Source organism: Chionomys nivalis, chromosome 19, assembly GCF_950005125.1.
Source record: "Chionomys nivalis chromosome 19, mChiNiv1.1, whole genome shotgun sequence".
Classification (NCBI taxonomy): domain Eukaryota; kingdom Metazoa; phylum Chordata; class Mammalia; order Rodentia; family Cricetidae; genus Chionomys; species Chionomys nivalis.
The window spans coordinates 52,807,387-52,830,464 of record NC_080104.1 but is presented as its reverse complement, the minus strand read 5'-3'; the positions used below and the strand labels follow the sequence as shown (position 1 = coordinate 52,830,464).

The following is a 23,078-nucleotide window of genomic DNA, read 5'->3' as shown; positions in this document are numbered from 1 at the left end:
CCAACTTGTCTAACTTCTTCACATGCCTCCCGAGTGGCACAGGGGAGGGAACCTTCAAGTTCTCAGCAAGGCAGGCACGGCGAGTTCTCACCACGGAACCGTTCTGTGCAATGTAGATGTTGCCGTTGACATTGCTGTGACCACCGGGCTTGTGACAGCTTCTCTGACACTCAGGAGCACTGTCTTCCCCGGTGGAGCTGCTTTCATACTCTCGATCGACCACTAACTTGATCATTCTTTTTCTTGCCCACTGGGGGAAAAGAAAATAAAGAATCACAATGGGCCAGTCATTCTCAAAGAAAACCAAAGGTCTGCGCAATCCACAGCAATTCCTGGGAGAGTGCCAAAGTCAAGTCTCAGGAGGGAGGAGGAACCTTTTCATCTCCTGTCCTTTTCTCCAATTCTGTATCTGATTCAGAGTTTAAACCTCTTTGAATAAAATGTTACCGAGTTAGGGAGTAGACCTAATAGGAAACACTTTCTTTTTACATCAGAATACAGCGAGATGCGAAAAGAAAAGTGTATTCGTAGAGACATTCCAACCCATGGTTTCACAGCTGCTCAACGCTTCAGGGAGTTAAGCAGAAAGACAGGAACAGAATTTATACATCGTACCCATTTTACAGCTTTTCTTTCCAGTATTTTAAAGATACTTCTGAATCCACGTAACTAATTTGCTATTCACTTCCTCATGGTAGTGAAGTGGTTGGTCCATTTAACACCTGCCATCAGTTGAAGCAATCATGGGGCTCTAGGTCATCTCACTGAGACTCCACTTGCCTAGAGGAACTACCTGCCCAACATAAATGCTTTTTACTACACAGAATAGAATTCTCCCTGTAGAAGCAACTGAAATCCAATGGGTGTTTTCTCTGATTCAGTTGCCTTTTACCAACCAATATCAGAAGCGATGAGTAGCAAACCGTGAGCAGGGCTGCCTGTTTTTCCAATGAGGCACTTTGGGGGAGTGAGAACGCTCTCTTTGCATGGACTAGGCAATGGTTTCTGCTCTCCGTATGAATATTTTCAAATATGATGTTTATTTGCCTGGAAGGGAAGTTGTAACTGGTACAATTTATTTTAAACACAACATAAATGGCAATCACTTTCAACTTTCAAAATACGGTTTCTTTCAACTCCTAGAATTTGAACGAGTGGGAGGCGATGCAGGCAGGGAGTCTTTGATACGGCACCTTTAGTGAGCAGAAATTACTTACATAATTTGTCTAGTATCTATTCTGCAAAGGCTACATATTTGTCACACAAATGCATATCTCCTATGGCTATAGACAACTGTCACTGATAAGGCCACTTTAAAGTCAGTATTGATATTTCCCCTGTTTGGTGGTCTAGGAGGGAAGAGTCAGTTTAGATCTAATGTGTTTCCGCATGCACACCTATGTGGGTAGCATGGGTCATCATTGATCTTGAGGCAGAGTGGAATTGTTCGAACGCCAAGAATCATTTCAGAGAGCACACAGAAGGCACTGCACACAGGAGCACACACCGCCGCAAACCCCACCTACTATGCACTCTTCTAAAGGGCTGTGTTGTAGCCTTCCGAGTTTGTCCCGGGAGATTTCTTTGGGTCTGCATCCTCCCTTCTGTCGTAATCTGGCACCTGGAAGCCCCATGGGCCTCCAGAGAGACTTTCAGTGCTGCTGCTGCTCAGCTCTGACTCCTCTTCACTTTCCGCGCCTCTCTCCACCGAGGCTGATTCTGCACTGCCCTCCTCAAGGACGTCTTGAGCCTCCAGGTCTGCGGACTCATCCACAGGAGCTGCTTCACTTTCTTCTTCTTCTGCCTGTTCTTCTACCGGAGGCTCTTCCTCCTGCTCTTCCCGTGGCTCCTCTCTCTTGCGTTTCACTTCCTGGACTTCCTCTACCACAGGCCTTCTTCTAGCTAGCACGATGTTTTTCCTTGCTTTCTCTCCTTCGGACTCAGTGGACTCGGATTCCTCTGACTCAGGGGTCGAGCTCTCCTCCTCTTCCTCAGACGGGGTCTCCGACTCAGACTCTTCGGTGGTCTCGGACTCACTGAACTCGGACTCCGTTTCTGTGTATTCTGTGTAGTCGCTCGACTCCTCCTCTGATTCCACGGTGCTTTCCGTAGCTTCCTCCTGGTCTAGAGTTAGTTGGAGATAGTCTTTGTCTTCTTCCTCTAGGCGCCTCCGCCACTCCTCACCCTCAAGGTCAATGCCTCTTTTCTCAGTGAGACCTCGGACTTTCTTAAAAATCATCGGAAATATCCTGGCTCTCTTCCACGTTGGGTATGTGGGCTCAGCGGCTGGCGGCTTCTCAACGGTGACCACTACCTCTTCCTCACTAGGTTCTCTAATTTCAACTCTGGGTTTTTTAACTTTCTCTGGCTCTTCCTGAAAGTTTCGAGAGTGCAATTCAAATGTTAGCTTGAGGATAGTTATGGCATGATCTCGTCCCTCATAAATTAAGCAGGAATTCATCTTTTGGGTAATAGGCTCATGAAAGTTATGCAAATAGTTTCCAAAAAACAATGATGATATTCTTTTCTAATGATAGAGAGAAGCTGGCTGGCAGGCAGTAAGTTATTTTATTTTAGCTTTATGGTATTAATACCCAAGTCTAATGGTCTCTCTTTTCTGGTATTCATAGTTTTATCTTTTAAAAAAATCTTATATCAAGAAAAAAAATAATTATTGCCATTTTCCTCTCTAAATCTAGAGTTTTGGCTTGTTAGCTTTCTGCTGTGTCTCAGAATTTTTAAAATTCATGAAAATGTATTAGGTGATTTGAAAATCTGTGAAGGATCTGTCTTGTTGAAGCCTGAGCCAATTAGAGCTGCGGTAGCAGACATTTCATGGGAAGAAAGGAGTGTGTGCCAAATAAATATAGCAGGAAAGGTCTAAAAGCTTGAAAAAATGATTCATGTTAATCTAGAAAGAAGTCACATGATATTTTAAATATACAGGTGAAGATATTTTATTCTCTGATATTTAAGAAATGAAGACTGTGGGTTTTTTTTTATGATTTTAGTTAAGCAGATAGTGGAAAAACAAAAGTAACCAGGTATTTATTGTATATATATTTAATATATTTGGTTCTTAATTGTCTTTATAGAGAGATGTTCATAATTTTAGAATGCATATTTTATTGCAACTTCTTTCAGTTATTTAAGCTTTAATACAGAAGGAAATAAACTTAAAAAATTAAGGAATTTCCCTCCACATATAAGAGAATGTTGTATTTCTTTAAAAACAAATTCTAAATTATTAGAAATTCTCAAAATTAGAATATTTGACTGTATGTTAGTCAAACTGGTTCAAAAACTTGTCATTGCATTGCTGCTTAACGCACCCAAGTCCCGGCCATTACCTCTTCCTCCTCGTACTCCTCTTCAGCTTCGCCCATCACTTCTCCGTACTCCTCTTGGCCAGCAGGCGGAAGCAGTCGGCGGCGACTTCCATACTGGGGCATTTCATACCTGCAACACAAACTTGGAACTTCAGACGTTTTCGTAGGCGTGTAGCACCTACCACAATAATCTCTGCTTTCTTCTTTTTCTTCATCATTTCATCAACAGATACTTAGACAGGATCTATTAAATTCCTTCTAAAAATAAAACAACGAAACAAAACTACGCAGTAAGAACCACTACCTGATGGCCAGAGGTTTTTTGTTTGTTTGTTTGTTTTTGTTATTTCCCCCCAATTAGGGCTCCCTGGAATAACAAGGAAGAGAGTCGTTATTTCATATGCAAATCTCAGGAGAGGTGAGAAGGAGGAAGACATAACATTTCATAACAAAATGAGGAACCAAGGACATGAGGGGGAGTCCATGTACAAGTATGTCTCTCACCAAGGATGAAAAAAATCTATGTTTTCACATGAAAGTTTATATGGAACATGGCCTGTGTGGCCATATGCAGTTTTCAGTATTTTTTTGTGTAGTTAGTTGGGTTAGGTGTGCAGAATTAACTCTACGTTTTCATACTTGCTATTAGATTCTTAAGTATATTTTCTATTTTTATTTTTTCACTGCTCTGGCACAAAACTTCAGGTAGGCTGGTTAGAAAAAAATTACTAAACACAGCATACGGAATAGGTGGTGAATTCAGGAATTGAGCGAACATGTTTGACTTCTATATTCCATTTTAATTATTACAAACATCCTTAGCATAGTTCTAGAAACACAAGCGGCACAAATGAGCTAGCAAAAATGGTGAGACCTTGACTAACATAAAACTCAGACACACTATTCATTTTCAAATATGAAACGGGGGCAATAATGTTTTCAAAATAAATTCTACTTGTAATAATAGTTCCCTACTGCATTTCAAATACAATACAATACAACACTGAATGAAAAACTGAAGATGTACCCATGCTCATAACTGTAATAATCTTGTCCATATTCCTGGCCAGGATCAATCCCAGATTCCATGGATAACTCCTATTATTCAAAAAGAGAAATTTGCATTTTTAAATGAATTCCTTATGTGTTTCAGTTTCAAGTGAGATTTCCATACCTACAATTCATGTCTCTCCAAACACTCCTGCCAAAATAAGTTGAATGACAAGTGAGCTTCAACACATCCCTGTTCTCACAGTCTCAACCGTTTCCATGGAATACATTGGTGATGAGTTAGTGTGTCAACGGGAGAGCTCAGTTTTCCTGATGGTAAAACTGGAGACGTTCTCAGGTGAGTGGTTTTAGGTGGCTTTTAAGATGGAAATAACCAATATTAAACCACGCAGTAACTTATTCAGTGGTTCGTGCAACCAGGAAAACTGTTCCACTAGCTTTACTAGTTCTGAGTTCCTACAGTGGATCTGTTAGCCAGTGCTCCCAGCATCAAACAGTTGACACTGTCCAACAGTAATTCATATACTAAGAAGAACTTCAATTTAATTTTGATTCTGTGCTTAAAGACACCTGTTTTTAGATCTGACTAAGATTTTTTTTTTAGGCTCTTGGTAATACCTACTTTTCTCAAACTCTGCTCTTTGGCTGTACTTTGAGGTGGCTGTAGCTATGAAATTAATTTCCACTTTAATTCCATTATATTAATAATGGTAAATGGCAATGCTTAAAAGGACTGAATTTACAGTGGAGTAGGCGAAGAGGACAGGGAAACCGTGACTGTCCACAGGGATGTAGGTTATCTACAGATAATCCACTCTTGATAGGAACTGGTATTGTTAAAACGTGGGTAGAATGAATTAGGAGCTCCTGGCTTTCAGGGAAGGCAAAGAGGAATCATTTCTAAGGCACGCAAATCCTTAGCCGGTGTGATAAATATAGACAGTGACTCTTAGTTAGATCACAACTTGCCAAATCATTTAAAAGGATTAATCGTGGTTAACCCCAACCAAAGAATTCTACCAAAAATCTGGGATTTGGGTTTCTCTTGGGAAACAAAGGTCTGGCATTATTGCATACTCCAAGAATCTTGTTAGCGTTACGTGCCTTCCATGAGGTCAGGTTACTGCTCATCTTCTCCACAGCTCCATATCCATACTCAGTGTCACCCTGCAACCCACCCCCTGCCTTGCTCTCACTTCATGATGCCTGTTCTGTACATGGCCAGTCAGCTTCCTGTAGTTACTAGGCCTACAGTTGACCTTCTACACTAAAGCCAAATGACCTTGCAACCTAAAAATACTTGGAAAACCAATTCAGTCGTGATGCTAAAACTCATTTAGCATTCCTGTTAGAATAAACATTGAAAAGATAATTAGCAATATCTCAGGTTTCCAAAGATGGCGGGCAACTGGCACCTGTAAAATTTTGGGGTGCGTGTACGGGGAATATAACTCTGCAAAATCCTTTGGAAAATGTATACCACAATATAGTCTTCATAACACTCCCAAATCAGCACCAATGTGAAGGTCCAAGAATTGAATCCACCACGGCTCTTCAGCACAGGTGGGCAAAGGAGATTGAGGTCCAGTACAGATGGAGTGCCATGTGAGATCCCACTTATAAAAGAGGCTAGCAAAGAGGCCATCGGCACGGGGCATGTTTCAAGCCTGGAGAGCACTTAGGATGAGGGAAATGGGTGCTCAGAGTTGGCTCACATGCTAGTCACGCACGGGAACACACTCTTGAAAGTTTCATCTAAGTGGTTTATGTGTGCTTTGTAGGTGTAGGTTTTAGTGCAAAAAATTTTCCATTACAGGAAGGGAAGCATAAAAATTCAGGTGAGGAAAGGGCAGTAAGAAATTAAAACAAAGTTAAAGCCTACTTTTAAGTGACTTTGAAAAACACATAAACTCCACACTGGTGAGTTCAGACTTTGAAGTGACTAATAGCATAATTATGTTGGTTTACATAAAAAAAGCACCTCAGAAATGCATGCCTAATCTAACATATATAAAGTGCCAAGAAGAAACTTCTAAACTTTAAATTCCATTTTAGTAATGACTAGTTATACATATATACACACTATATGTAAATATATATGTACTTATATATGTTTATACTTTTATTTATATGTACTTTTTATTGCTAAGATAAGACTAAAACTCAGGTCTTGCTAGTTGCTGTATGGTCCCAGCCACCAACTACTTTCAACACGGTCAAGGTTAGAAGGGAACAAAACAGGAACTCTGGAGTGCAGCAAGATACTCTGCTGTTCTGAGCTGGGTCCAGATAGAGAGGAACTAAAAAACACTGTGAATGAAGAGCAGAATGCTGTGTTTAAAAAAAGAAAAGAAAAAAAGAAGAGAAAACAAACAGAGGGGAAAAGTCCTAGTGACACCAAAGACCCCAAACAGAGCTGAGCAGGTGACAGGACTCGGCCTCTTCACTGTATGACAGGAGCCCTAATTGCATACCTAGTCACTGAATGGAAGGGGCCCTATCTGCATTCCTCGTCAGTGCACAACACAGGCCCTAACTGCATCCCTAGTCACTGCATGACAGAGCCCTATCTGTACCCCTCGTCACTGCAAGACGCAGGCCCTATCTGCACCCCTAGTTAGTGAATCAAAAATGATTGTGTGAATGAATCCAACATTTAATGTCATTTTAAAGTTGCTGCTTACCACACAGAGTAAACAGAGTTAACTTAGTCTCTTATTACTATAATCAATGTCTAAACTGCTGTTAATCAGAATATTTCAGTCCCATTTTCTCAGTTTCTCTCTGTTTTGTCTCTCTTGTTGACCAGAAGCTCATGAGCTGAATGTGACCATCAACATTTTTAGGTGGTAGCACTGGTCGGGAGAATACATTTCTTGATGAATGATGTGTATGCATTTAGATTTTAACCCTGAATTTTCTGGCTTAATCATCCTGGGAGTTTTCTTCATGAAAGTTTCTAATTAAAAGCTTAACATTAACTAATACATTCCTGTCTCCTGTCTCCAGATTTGGGGGGAACTTCCAAACAAGGACAGCCTTTCTTTGGTAAATGTCGGGTACTGTTCCAATAAATGCTTATCCAAAGCCTAAATTTATCATAAAGAAAATACACGCTTCAAACTAATGTTACTTTATGTTCATTTTAGTTTCGAGATGGATAGCAAATGAATAAAATAGTGCATGATTATTGCATAACTCTGAAAATACTTTTTATTTTGTAGGAGAAACGCTGACTCATGCATGTGCTGAAGAGACCAGGGAGAATTCTGGAACATTCCTGTAGTCTTTGCCTGATCTCTCTCTGACCTGAGGAGTCATGTGATAAGTCCACGCCCAGAAGAACCTCAGCTCCTCATCAGCCATGATGTCACTCAGCAGTGCTGAGTCTTGGGGAGCAACCTTTCCTTGCCTGATTTCTATAGCTGTGGTTCTCAACCTTCCTAATGCTGTGAGCCTTCAGTACAGTTCTTCGTGTTGTGGTGAACTTCCAACCATAAAATTACTTTTGCTGCTGCATTGTAACTGTAATTTTCCTACTGTTATGAATTGTAATGTAAATATCTATGCTTTCCAGTGGTCTTAGGAGGCCCCTGTGAAAGGGTCATTTGGGGTCACAACCCACAGGTTGAGAACCACTGTTCTAGCGAGGGTAAAATTTTGTAATTTTGGCCAACAGCAAGCAATTGAGAGGTGATTTACTTTTATGTACTTTTTTCCTTTCAATTTGAAAACACATTTTTCTCTCCTTTGTAAAAGGGGACCACATCAGAGGCCACCCACTCTGCCCACACATAACAGAAATGTAAAAGTATTATAAGGGTTTAGTGAGTTTGAAAAGGAAGTGAAAATCGATACCTCCGGCTTAAGAAGAGAAGGTCTCAGCAGTTGATGCTGCCAAAGGAAATCAAAACAGGAAAAGGTTTAGGTAATAATTCAGATGGAGAATATAGAATATGATTGAGAAGAGAGGAATAAAGGCAACAGCTTGAACCTGCCACTTAACATACGATTCATCATCCACATAGCTACCAGACCATTAAGTAATAGTTTACATAATTACTTGAGAACATAAGGTATATAAGAAGTCATTTGTTTCAATTTTGGTTACTTTAATTAGCAAATTTGTAATAACCTTATTAGCCAATATCAATACAGTTATTTTTGCCTAAGCTTCCTAATGTGGGCTTCTAAGAACAAATGTCCCAGGGCCATTTTGAGAAGCTTAATCTTAATTCAAGCTCTTTATCATTTTACTTCTCATCTCATGAAGTATAATTACGTCCACTAGGAAGAATAGGAAACTGGGTGACCAGGTGCAGTATCCTCGGGATTGTGGTTAAGGCATGGTCCTCATTCTCCCACTTTTTAAAAACCAAATATGGATGGCTTACATTCAAGCATGCTTTTCACAGTCTTTCGGGAGTCAGGAAATTGTTCCTTCTCCAATTTTGTAGGGCCTGCCCCCTGTCTTCTTCCCCTTTTACTCATTCTGTGAACTATGACAAAGTCCTTATTGGTAACTTCCATGATTATTTATGCTTCAAATAGATGGGAACTAATAATTGATCAAATTTTGGGTCCGTGAGTTTTAGGAATAAATGGCTAAAGGATGGATCTTCCTGTACACCCTGGGAAGGTGGGGGAGACGGCTCTGGAAGAGGTCCTGTCTGGGAACCCACCGCTCAAAACGAGCATTTAGACAGATTGCGCTATGAAAAGGAAAGGACATTTAGGGTAGAACTCTGATTATAACTCATTTGTTATGTGTTATAGTCATCCCTGAGAACTAGATCTTCATGTAGGTCATTAGTATGGTTTTTCCATAAGTCTAGCACATACACAGTCTGAAGTATAAGCTACTTAGAGAGTATCATTACATCCCTCTCTGGGTTAAGAAGCTGTGTGCTAAATCAGACTTGGTTCCCAGCAACTTTGCAGACAGTTGTCACTCTCAAACCTCATTCTATTGGTTATAATTCTCAGTATGTTCTTTGTAGGGTAAGTCAGAGGATTGTAATAGAAAACTCAGAGACTCCTAATGGTACAACTGAGTTATTAGATATTTAAGACACTTGGACTAGGTGGAACCCTGGACTGTGTTTAAAGGAAGAATGTTAAATAACTTTATAGCTTCTGAATTATATCTGTAGAACCAGAAAACCAAATTTGGCATGCTAACAGAGTCCTAAGTAGCTGCAATTCAGGACAAAGACATTGGTCTTCGTTGACACCCTGACTTAAAACTCCAAAGCAAAAAAACAACATACAGAAAGAAAATGCACTAGAAAACATCATTAAAAGTTTTGACTGAAATGAAAGAAGATAAAACTAGCTTCAAAGGAACCACTATTCATCCTATACATTATACAAAGGCTTCTCTCGAAGGCTTGGCGCTGTACCATATGATAAGGCCCTTACCTCTGGTGCAAAGCCTCCCCTGAAAGGCAGAAATGGAAATTTGTATTAAATGCATGGATTTTCAGACCAGAGAGAATTACAGATAAGGACCATTTAAGGGAATCAGAGGAAATATGATAAATTTTTACTAAAAATTGTCCGACCGGGGCATCTTTCCTATAATGTTATTAAGATGAGAAAATTATGAGCCATGCCTGATTTGCTAAAGATTATCTCCACAGATTTTTCTCTCTTATGACCAACTAGGTATATCCATTAAGCAGGCAGAGACACCTGCCACACAGCCTGAAGACCTGAGTTCAAACCTCAGAAATCTCATGGTGAAGGAAACAACTGATTCCTGGAAGTTGTCCTCTGACCTCTATCTGTACGCATGCTACGGTCCATGTGGTCTCTGTCCCCATGCCCACACATACACTGAATCCATAGATGTGAAAATAACTTAACAAGAATGTGTGATAATTCATTCTGATTCTATTATGATCAGATGGCTGAAAGGTATTCCGTGCTGTCTCTTCTATAAGTCTTGGTAGGAATAACAGTTTCATTGAGGAAGAGATGCTTCTTAAATGGAAAATAAGACAGGTATGTCCATACTCAGATTATATACTTCAAAGTGATTGCAATTCTTTTGTCTGTGTCAACTTGATTCTAACATTAGCGAAAACAAAAATAGTTACAACCTCCCATGGGTCAATAACAGTATTAGAACTAAAGCGAAAAAGGCTCTAGAGAGTTAACCTTCAAGTATTCACAACTATAAAAGGTAAGTAAAGTTCATGGACCACAAGTTGTCCAATATTTGACTGCACTTGAGAGGTACAAGGGAGTGTAACAATAAGGATGCTACTGATTATGGGGCTTTTCTTCTCTTCTGTGTATTTAATCATTAGGCTGAGGCTGTTAATCTAGTTGTATATGCCTGTTATGAAGAGATGTTACTGAGTTAAAGGTATGGCTTTCTAAGGTACAACAAAAATATCTTTGCAGTACATAGGCAGCTGTAATTCTACAGCAGTGGTTCTCAACCTGTGGGTCATGATCCCCTCTGGGCATCAATCAGCCCTTTCACAGGAGTCAAACTTCAGAAATCCTGCATATCATATGTTTACATTACGGTTCATAACAGTAGCAAAATTACAGCTATTAAGTAGCAACAGAAATAATTTTATGGCTGGGGGGTCACCACAACACGAGGAACTGTGTTAAAGGGTTGCAGCATTAGGAAGGTTGAGAACCACTGCTCTGCGGGATGGGTCTACACATCCACATGTGTCTTCAGTGATTTCCCAATAGCTTGGTGGAGCTGCTGGTGATGGGGCCAATGCAGCGTGAAGTAATCCTCCACAGCTTATTGTCCTAAAGTTTCGGTAGTAAACTTTACAAAGTGTTCATATACTTCTGCCAATGCACGTGGCTATTATGATCCTTCTGATTCATACAAACTTTATACAGATTCGAATTTATTCCACTGCCTTTTTAGAGATAATAAGACACAGCTCATATTTAGGGCTTCATCCTGTCGATGCTATGCATATCAGGTACTGTATCCAGACAAATTTTATTTTCTAGGATATTTTGCAAAAAATTCAATATCCTGGTTTAGTGGGCTCCTGCCTACAACCCCGACACTTGGGAGGCTGAGACAGGAGAATTGGCACTAGTGTAAGGTCAGTGTCGACTACAGAGTGAGTGTGAAGCTATTGTGAGTTATGAGTTCAAGGTGACAGAATAAGATCCTTTTTCAAAAGTAATCACACACACACATACATATGGACACACACACACACAAATGCATGCACATATGTATACACACACATACATTCTGGTGTCTTCATTGGGCAACTATACTGCTATTTGAGCTCAAGGCAGAAACAAACTTACATGAGGTATATAACACAGTCAATATTCATAATTATCTGTGTTCTTTCAAAACATGAATGTTTTGATAATTATAAAATCAGTCAAATAATATCAATGCATCTTTTATGTAATTCTCTCAGATTGTGTGTAGCAATCATTCATTTTACATCCTACGTCTGTATACATTTAATTTTAATAATGATGAATGTATGATGAATGTTTCCTTTCGATTTTAAATAAGCTATTTTTCCGACCTTGATGCATCGAGTGGACCTTCACCATGCAAAGGAAAGGGTGTTCTTTTCATACAGACAGTGGTCAGCTTGGAGTTTGCCAAGAGGAGGAGCATTTAGGCTTACTGATCTAAACAACCTTTATAGGGCTCATGTGGAAGATAATTCAACTGGATTTCAGCAACAGCCTGTCAGAACCCACCACAAGTTCTCAGGTCTATGACCAGCTGCCACCAGAAATGCCAACTGAATCTTTTTAGTGAAAGAAAGAAAACACGTTCAAGAATCCCTGGAGATCAATCACCTTTGATTTGAAGGAAAAGCATCTGAAGCAGATGGGCTACCAAGAGCAAGTATACTTGCTGATTTTTCTTTTTTAAAAATCTATTCTTGTTAATCAGGAATGAACATTAAATTATTGAAGAACTGTCCCAAATTTTAGAGCCAAAACAAACCAAAACAAACCAAACCAACCAACCAAACAAACAAAAAAACCAAAAAACAATGAATAAAAACACCACCTCAGAGATGACACACTAGCAGTTTTCTCAGGCTTGGTGGACACACAGAAGTAAAGTCAAACTTCACCCTGGCTGGGACACTTCAGGAAAACATCGGAAGCTATAGTGGCTATCACACCTGCTCTCCCGGAACACTGCATGGGGCTATTTTGGAACTGCACCTTTCTCTCTTTAGGTGTGTGTCTTCTCAAATACTACAGTTCTAGAGTCCAATGGATAAAGGAATTTGTTTCAAAAGTAGGGATATCTAGCAGTTAAAATTTGTTCAGTGGGTTTCATTGGAAAAATAGTTATTTGGTGGCTACATAGAGTATATCATGTAACTATATATGTAGATATAATTATGACCAATGTATATGCTTCATGAAGACAGTGGTGCTTAGCTTAGCTTTGATCCCCAGCATTCCAGCATTGAGCTCAGGAATATTTTAACAACTATCGCAACTACGGGACTCTCTCCCCATGGGATAAAATTTTACCTGTGGTCTAAAACAAGGAGCAAACATATGAGCATAGAGGGGATGGTTCACCAAGTATAATGTCTCTTCTTTTTGAACATGATTTTATTTTGTTTTTTAAATGAATCAGATATCAAAGAATATTTTCTTGAAAGGAAGAATCCTAAAATTATAATTAAAGAGATGATGTCATCACATGAAAAGGCTAAATTAAACAGCATTTTAGGCACCTCTGATAAAAATAAGATGTCTTACAAAAGTCAAGGGCATGAGATTTATTTTCATCATAAAGAGGGAAACAGAAAGCACCGAGAGCAAGGAATAGAACAGTAACTGAAAACAGGAGAGATTTATCGTCTGAAAGCATACTAATAAGATCAAAACAAGCCAGAACGGAGGGTATCATAAGAAAACCGATAACTACATATTATAGCACCTGAGATTGATTTGAAATCCCTGCTGTCTGTCACTCCCTACATTTCGAAGGAACATTTTACCTGGGAAACATTTCTTTCCACCAAATACACAGACTTTAAGAGAATGACAAGCCCAAGAGAGAGCACTATTGCTTACTAACAACCTGCTGTCTGTTTCTCCCCACTAGAACTTACATCAAATGATGGTCAGAAACTTAAGACAAAAGAAAAAAGTAACATCACCTATCAGCAAAGTCAACAAGCCTTTGGTTTTAGTTGGATCAGTACTTTTCATGCCCATATCGCCCCAGGAAAAACAGAGAAAGTTACTTACTTTTTAAATACATGGAGGACAAATAATGCTACCTTGAAGTTAAGAAAATTAAGGTAAATCTACTCTATGAGTTAGTGGCGATGATGTTAATTTAAATTAAAAGTGTGGAAGAAAACAGCATTGCATTGAGTTTGGGATTAAAACAGTGGATTCTTCTTTGACGTTCAAATTCTCGTGCTCCACTTGAGGATCATGACCAAGAAAAGAACTGCCCCAGTTAAAACAGAAGCAACATTACAACGATGTTGATTGACTGTGAGGTTGCACGTCAATTCCCTCAACAACCCTAACCAAGGTTTCCTGGCTCTGGTCACATGTGGTTTCCACGTCTGTTTTGACCAGAGGGCAAAACGTGTGTAGTTTTGAGATGTCTGTGGGCAGACAGTTTTTTTCTATGTGGCTATACATGTTAGACACCGACTTCTCGAGTTCTGCTAGGTTTTTCACGTGTCTGAGGACCCCTTTTGGATGTCTGTGAGGTTCCACGTCACACAGCGGTTTGGATACTGGTGGCTGTGTTGAAGAAGATTTAGTTCCTCTGGCAGTGCATTTAACGGCTGGGATAGAAATGCTGTCTGTGGGTGGAACTGAAGTGGAAGGAGGCAGTGAGCAGAGACGTGGAGCTGGCGGTCGAGGAAGAGGAGGAAGCGATGGTGGCGGAGGTAGAGAAGAGGTCCGGGGGGCGGAAGTGGGAAGAGAAAATGTAAGAAGTTGGGGAGGAGGAGGCTTAGGAGGAGAGAGGGGAAGAGGAAAAGTAGTAAAGGCGACAGGAGGTCGAGGAAGGGAAGCAAGGACGTTAGGTGGATGGGGAAGGTTTTCAAAGGAGTTCCTCTTTGTTTCCGTATCTACCGTATAAGTTGGGGTCTCCCTCTTAAAGCCTAGAGAATTTAAAACACAAGGTCTTGGAGGAGGAAGTTCCAGGGTGCAGTCAGGAGTGACAACGTTCGGTTCTGACCGGAGTTCCACCGCTCTTGAAATAGTCGGCAGAGCTGAGAAAGAAAAGTGAGACCAAGATGAAGAAAAGGAAGAGCTCGTGGGTAGAGATTTCAACTGCTCTGTTTGTTGTACGACCAGGGTGTCTCTGTGCTCCCTTTCTTTCTCTGACCCGTGGGCATCTTCGGTTGTGAGCACGACGTTGCTGCTACCTCTCGGGGTTGGGTGGGGTCCAGCGCTTTCGCATTCAGCTTTCTGCCTGGTGATCTGCCACTCCACCAGGTCTATGGTCTCCGGTCTGTGTGGCGTTTTCCACATGAGCCTCCTAGGAAAACTCACAGACTGGTTCCACATCCTCTGAATCTTTTCTCGTGGGCCCCTCAGAGACTGACTCTTAACTTGTGGTCTGGGTGAAAACAGCTCTTCAAAATCTGTTCTTGGTGACAGGTCGGAATTGGTTGACCTTGGGCCTATACTTTCCATATAGAGGGGATTATGGGTACTTAAATCATCCTCATCAGGAAGAAATGAGAACGTCCTTGCTGGCTTAGGCTGGCTGTCCTTAAGCGGTCCCTCTACATGAGCCGGCTCATGAGACTCAGTGGTACTGGACGAAAAGGCCATCCCATCGTGATGACTGGTCCTGTCTTCTGGGACTGAGTTATTTCCCCTGCTTTGTTCAAAATGGTAGAGAAGGAAAAGACTTGAAAGAGAAGAAGGAGACAGGTTGTGAAACAGCTTTTATAAGAGAGGCTTTCTCATGGCTACCACGTTACTGTACTCTACAAAGGCCTAACCATGCTAAAGCCCTGAAGGGGACCATCGCTTTCACGCTCTATTCTAGAAAAGACAAGGATTTGGGAGAGGCCTGAGATGTTGACATTAAATATAAATCTCTAGACTGTTGCCTCCCCCCATATTTTTTGCAGAGTATCTGGATCCATATCTAATGGTTTGCTCCTGTAAGTCACTGTTTTGGAGAGTGTAGATGGGCACCTCAGTTTTTTTGTGTGTGCCCCAGGAAAAAAACCTCAGCTTTAACTGGGTACCCCACCTTGCTGGAGGATGATCAGAGCCTGCTGTTATGCATGGGTCTTGGCAGTATCTCAGTAACTGCCCTTTATCTTGTATCTCACTAACTCTGGGAGCCAAATATATCCTCTGGTATAAAATTAAATTTGTAAGGCGATATAGAAAGGGATAGCGCCCTTCTCAGCTTAGAAGAACGACAGCTTCCAAAGACAGGATGGAAAGTTCTCAGCGAGTTCAGAAATCAGAACTAAGAAATCAGCTTCACCACACAATCCTGAACTAAAACGATTTCTTCCCATTTAAATTCTAGGCTTAATTATTTTACTACACAGAAAGCATAAATATAAAGAGGAAAAACGTATATTTCTGCAAATATAATGTGGATCAACTTTTAATCAAGATTCCCATTAATGAAAATATTTAGGCTAAAATAACATTGTTTTGGTATCACTGCATGGTTTGCTCATGCATGAATACTGCGCAAATACCACAGAAGGTGTGCATCCTGATTAAAGTTAAAAAGTTTCAGAGCACCAATCAAGAGCCTGAACTACAAGCCTTAGAACCCTTCCTTCAGAAAGGTTAAGTAACATGTACTTTACATAGCCCCAATTAAGTTTGTTCTCAAGCTAAAACATAAGAGCAAATTAATTTTGTCAATTGTTTAATGTTAAAATAAAAGAAAATAAAATATGAATATTTTAAATAAGAAATAAATAGTTATTCAGGATGGGGTAATAGATTAGGCAATAAAATGATATGTAAGTTAGAAATTTGATGAGAAAAACAGGCATGCTCACAAACGGGCCTGGATTATCAGCCAATCTGAATAATTTAGAAAGTATAGATAAGTGGACCAAAAACAGATAATAAAGACTTTTGCCTTTCCTGCGCTTGGGAAGTGATTTTGAAAACATATCATTTAACCTGACATTATATAGCCACCAGTTTTGGTGATTACATATAGGTCACTTATGATAGAAAGAACTCTATGTCTGAGTTAAAGATAGAGATACTTTTGAAACCTCGCCTTCTGGGTATAAGGGCTGTCAAACCAGAAGGAAAGTAGGCGGGGAGGATGAGATTTCCTTTTAAACACAAACGCCTACACCCTACATCGTGACAGATGTGGAGATGTGGACAACTGTGCAGACACAATACTGCTCAATCTATCACACTGCATCTATTTTCTAGCAGCCTTTTATTAAAATGATATTGTTTACTTACTTATGCCTATGATTCCACAGGTGAGAAAGAGGAAACAGGTGACAGGGAGAAAAAGTTTTAGCTGTCATTAATTTGAGATTATGCAATACTAACAGACACTTGCTTTAAACAATAACACATCCAAGAGAGAAAAAAATGCATGTTTATTTTTTAAAAAATTCTTCCCATTTATTCATGAGAATGATGCCTAATAATGTTTCAGATAAAATCTTGTGGCATTTACTCCAGTGTCTTATCATGTAGGAATTTAATTTAACAATCTGTTTGCTAGAGATATATACAATTTATCTCTGCGAAACATCTGTTACCTTAATCATGAAACATAAACCTTAAATAATAATAAGAATCATGAATGTGTCATAATTTTAAAGATTGGTTAATGTGTGCTGTGTTAGGGAGATGGTACTGGGTTTGGGGAAGAAAGTAAATGTATCAAGTACAAGACGAGTATTATTATAGAAGTTAAATTTACATGAAGTTATTAATTACTATGTGAAGATTTGTTTTTTCAAAACTGTTTTTTTCTTTTAAAAATAATTGGCAATAATTTCCTTGGAGCTAGTTTATTTTGTAGCTTGCTAGAATCCTTATCAAAAATTTTCAATAGAAAAAGCGAAGCATTTCTAAAAGTGAGGTAAGGTTCAGAATTAAAATGTTTCAATACATAACTGAAAAATCTACTACAACTTTTCAAGTGCAAATAGCTTAGCTGTGGAACAGTTTCCTGCCCTTAAAGACTCTTAGTTGCAATTTTCCCTCATCTATCTATCTATCTATCTATCTATCTATCTATCTATCTATCTATCTATCTATCTATCTATCTATCTATCTCAGCCATTGTTCTCATGTGTAAATACTGCTAACTTGAAACAAATGCTTTTTTATCTAGACATTGTTGCTGGAAAGAGCTGCTCAGTATAATCAGAGAATCAACTCATATTGGCTCAATTCCTATTTCACCAGTAATTCAATGAGAGCATCATTGCAGACTATGAAAGAGGTGAAAACACATATTTAAGGAATGAATCCTGTATGCAAATAGAATGCTGTGCTTTAACATTCATAGGATTTATATACTGCATATTATATCTTAAGTATTAGATATATTTATACAACACAAATGGCACCCATATACATTTTACAGCTTCATATATAATATTTTTAATACTGTCTATACTATTCATGCATCCGTCTAAACTGGTTTTTCCAGTAGAAACCATTTTCATGATTTTTTGAGATTGCTTTACTACTTTGAGTAAATGCTAGAAACATAAAAGATAAGTGTCTTTAGTCACTAATAACAAAGTTTCCTGAGTTTATCTCTCGTCAAAATTGTTTAGTATACTTGATTGTTTATTATGTCCCAAAGTAGTTACTCTTGAAGCTTTATAATAAATACAAATTAAGTCAGACTGCGTGGGCTGTATCATTTGACAGAAACAGTTGCAAAGTCTCAGCTATACATTAATAATTTCTGTCAAAATGTCTGGCTTGAAATTGCTTAGGAATTCCACAGTGTAGTGGTGGGAACCACAGCTGCTTCCAGAGCAATACAGCGAGCAGACTGTGCAAAACATACTGTGTCATTTAACAGTTCAGATTTAAGTTTTCCTTTCTATAAAAGCCTACAGTAATATCTTAAGAATGCCTGGTTTTTAAACTATAAAAATTGGCTTTGATTGACAAATAGGAAGTTTTTTCTTTATCTTTCTGTTTTTTTTTTCCTTATCTCAAACAACGAATCACCATCTCATACCATTTGAATTTTTTTTATGATTTCCTACTTGGTTGCTTTTTAGAAATCTATAATTTTGTTCAGAAAATTGTCCCAATATCATTAAGCCTGGGAGATTAAATATAATATTCAAACTCTATTCTGCAGCTGTGTGCTAACATGGATGCTGCCTTTTAAAAAATACATTTTTCTGTATTTTTTCCCTTGATTTTCTTGCTGTTTATTATTGGCTACAGTTTTCCAACCTAACTTTTCAATTATTTTCTACTTAATAATAAATGATAAAGTGTAATAGGCTTACAGCTGTTTTTCTGCATAGGCCTAGAGCTAGCTAGCTTCACTCAGAGCATCCACTCCACCCAACGTAGCTGGTGCCCCTGTTACTCACATGGTGCTGTCTCCCAGCTCCTCATAGAGATGTGGCCCTGGAGGTGGTGGTGGTGGTGGTGCTGCAGGCACCGGAGCTGCAGGCTTGGCTGCAGGCATGGCAGACTGGATTCTTGCTGTCTTGGTGCACTCAGCCTGGCGTCTTGAGTAGAGTAAGGTTGTCTTGTAAAACTCAGTTTAGAATCCAAAAACAATCAATAGGCTATTATTTAAATAATGAGGTCTCTTATCAGCGGGACTCACTTAAATTAGGCACAAATATTTGAACTAATAAATTGACATAACAGAATAACCTCATCTTCAATATGCAAATGTTTTTCCCTTGAATAAACAGAATTCACAGAAATATTTTCAAATTAAGCTAATTTCTACTAATGTCCATGTCAATGATGTTAGAGGTGACCCATGGTTTTAAATGTCACAGATGTATTTAATGTCTTTCTTAGAATTAAGGCATCAAATTGTAAAAATGATTAGAACACACCTTACCTTTCATGTTACTGTTCTGTATAACAAATGGTCTAAAATCAGCTTAAACACACACACACACACACACACACACACACACACACATCTCAAAATCTTAAACTCAAACAAGCACTAAGAAAATAATACACAGTTCAGGATGATATGACTAGTTGATCAATATAATTTGTGAGTTCTCATTTTCTATTACATAAATTCATGTGCAAAAATATTCATAATTATACTTACACTTTAAACCTGATTTGGAAAGCAGTGTATAGGAGGAAGAGAGAGCGGCATTAGAAATACTGTACCAACGGATTTCTAACATGACTTTCTATAAATTACGAACAATTTACTGATTCATCTCATAATGCCACAGTAGCAGGGAAAGGAAGGACTTTAATTTGGTGAGTGAATGAGCAGAGTCTTACAGGTTATTAAAACATTCACCACAACGAAAGAAATAGGTGAACTGAAGGGAGTAAGAAAAACTGAATTAAAACACAGGCCTGTGAGTTTCCAATCTCATGAGATAACAGAAACTTGAAGATGGTCTGATATTTGTAAAGGTTTTGTTTCCATTGGAGGAATATTGATTTTACTGGTATCAGAATGTGATACACTCCTTTAAGGAATAGTTGAATGATAAAAGAGAAAGAACACTTCAAAACGTGAGAGTTAGCCAATAAGAGGCTAGAGCAAATGGGCCAAGCAGTGTTTTAATTAATACAATTTCTGTGTGGTTATTTCGGGGCTAAGCTAGCTGGGTGGCCAGGACTAACAAGAGGGCCCTCATCCTTGCAACAAACACTACAGAATAAATGTGAAAATTAATACTATATTGTTGTCTTAGTGATGTAAAGTGATTTCTTTCAGTACTGTTTATGAAGAACATTTAATATAATATATAACATTTAATATATACTATATAATAATTTATTTGTTAAGAAAACATTAACCTTAGCTTGTATCAACCCAAATGTTATGTTTGCAAGGCCACATGACCTTTGTTATAAAATTATCTGTGTAACAACTTTGCATGGAACACATCTTGGACATTTTAAGTTGGAATTAACTCACTGCATTCAGTTTTAGAGAAAGTTATTTAGTGATTGAAAAGAAAGTATGATGACCTAATTTCGAATATCAACTTGACACCCCTGGAAAGGTGGAAAACTCATTGAGGAATTGCTTCTATTAGACCGGCTTGTGGGTGCTTGGGCTTGTTTTCCCCCCTGGACATCTCACAAGTTAGATACATCTTGGAAGAAAGAAGCTCAATGAGGAATATGCCTCCATCAGATTGTTCATAGGTAAGTCTATGGGACATTTTCTTGATGGATGATTGAGGTAGACAAGCTCAGCTTATTGGATGTAGTGTCATTCCTGAGAATGTATGCTTGATTATCTAAGAAAGACAGCTGGACATGAGCCTGGAAGCAAGTCAGAAGGTAGAACTCCTCCATTGCCTCTGTTTCAGTTCCTGCCTCCAGGTTCCTGTCTTGAGCTTCAGTCCTGGCTTCCCTGGATTATGTTTTATAATCTGTAAACCAAATAACCTCTTCCTTCTCCAGATTGGTTTTGGTCAGTGTTTTATCACAGCAACAAAAAGCAGGTTAGGACAGAAAGGTTTCAGTGTACGAATACATCAGGAGCACCTTAATACTTTCCCTGCAGGTATGTGAAATAGTGGATAGCTTTTCTGCCATTGTTTGCTATATATCAAATATTTATAAAATTTATTGTCATCATCCATCATTTACGCTTTGTGGCACCCTGAGGGCGACTTCTCCTGTTCATCATCTCTTCATTTTTTAAAGTGGCTGCCAGCAGGGATGCGTTACTAATTTCTCACACCTGGTATTAGGCCCAGTGTATTTCTTGCTTACCTCATTGCAGATACTTCAAATACTTAAATACCTTGACTACCTAATGTATTTTAGTGTAAGAAGAGAGGAGACTAAGACTCTATCTAGTCATTCTATTTATGATAAGATATGCCCTAGCAGGGGGTGCCAGGAAGAGAGAAGCCACATCAAAAGCCACAGGTGTGGTGTTGAGAGTTTACCAAGATTTTGCTAACACTGCGTTGTCTTCATAGAGGAAAATGTAGCTATAAGGATTAAAATGAACAAAAAAATAAAAAAGGAAAGAAATAAAAAAAGAAATGATAGAACAACTAATACGTCAGTGTCTGGTCAGGTTAGAGACCCTGCAATCTTTTCCTTGAAACTGGGTGAAGAGGGACTCCGATATCATCTTGCACTGCTTTCTCTCTGGGGGATTTTCTTGAGAGCTTTTGGCTTTCAGAAGAGAAGGCACAAAGCCAGGAAGATAATAGCCCTGTTAGCATAGACTTATTAGGAGCAAAGGGTACTAAGAAATGTATAGAAAGTCTGCGGTGCTGCCCTTGAGGAAGGCGTTTTGGTACAGGCAGGAAAACACAATGACGGAATAGCTACGCCATCAACATTGTGCCCAGAGGCCACTTTACCAGGCAGCTTCCCGAATACCTTCCTGAGAGTATCCTCTGAGCGTCTCCCATACTCACTGTCGGTAGCTCACTAAGACAACCAAGATGGCCGGGATGCAGCAGAGGATGATGATGAAGGCCAAAGCCAGCAAGGCCCCTTCCGTGTACCCTAAGCTTTCCCCTCGCTTCTTGATGCTCGTCACTGCCTCAGGAGTCCGGATCTCCAGAATGCGTCCTCCTTCCCCGTAATAAGGTTGAAAGTCTTTATTAATATCGAGCAGTTTGCCATCCAGGAATCTTTATTGTGAGACAAATTGAAAAACTAATTATATTAGAAGAGCACAGCTGATTTGAAATTAAAATATATCTTTGAAGAAATGAGTAAATCCGTAAATGATACCCTGGGAAACCAAGAAAAATTCATAGTTTTAAAATGGCTAGTGTTACTCAGGTAGTAGTTTAGGAAAATTCTAAATGCCAGATAGTATCTTTTCAAAAAATTATTTTCATTTTCCATATCCTTTTGTGGTTTGCTCTCAGATATTTTATCCTAAATTGCTCATGAACAGAGTTCAAATCACACTCCAACCATTTCAGTCTTTGCCATCAGTTAGGATCCTTAAGATGCAGACATACTTCTTCTAAAATCCTGAAATTTATTACCAAAATTAAAAAAATAAATTTATCTAGAAAATAAAGGAGACTGGTAGATGAAAAACTAGGGAAAGATGTATTAAGACCAATTGTCAGGAAGAATATATGCACGGCTCTGAAAATCTACATCAGACTCATAAATTGTGTTTACATAGGACTACATGTCGATGTATGTTTTAATTTCTTCCCAGCAATCTTCAGGACACTAGGTGTCGCTAGAATCCAGCAAAAATCTGGACACGGCCTCAAGAGAATTAGAGCAGATTAACAGCCAATGAAAACGACGTAATAACGTTCTATTAAGGATTTTAGGCTTTCTCTCCTTTATTATTGTTCTTTCTGTCCTCCTCCTCTTATTTTCCCTCCTCCTTTCCCTCCTCACCCTTCCTTTTCCTCTTCTTCCCCCAACCCCTTTCCTTTCTCTGTAAATTCTGTTATTGTACAGAATACAGAGCACGTGACTGTGAGTTTCCCTTTACTGAGCCCTGCTGAATCAGAAGGACAGCAGACACTGTTTTTCTTTTTACATGCTGAAGTCATTGCAAGCAATCTCCTTCACCATTGTCTGTTTTTCCTCTGTCTC

At 39.0% G+C, this 23,078-nt stretch overlaps 1 protein-coding gene across 1 annotated transcript in view; it reads right to left on the bottom strand.

Moving 5' to 3' along the window:
• Positions 1-1,537: 1,537 nt before the first annotated feature.
• Positions 1,538-23,078, bottom strand: part of Pcdh15 (protocadherin related 15) — a 1,187,935-nt gene continuing 1,166,394 nt past the window's right edge. Inside the window, exons 34-39 of the mRNA XM_057794363.1 lie at positions 21,920-22,138; positions 19,615-19,623; positions 18,902-19,042; positions 16,779-16,784; positions 3,351-3,459; positions 1,538-2,374 (exon numbers count right to left, since the gene is read on the bottom strand). Coding sequence (XP_057650346.1) covers positions 1,538-2,374; positions 3,351-3,459; positions 16,779-16,784; positions 18,902-19,042; positions 19,615-19,623; positions 21,920-22,138 — 1,321 coding nt within the window. The remainder of the gene's footprint in view (positions 2,375-3,350; positions 3,460-16,778; positions 16,785-18,901; positions 19,043-19,614; positions 19,624-21,919; positions 22,139-23,078) is intronic.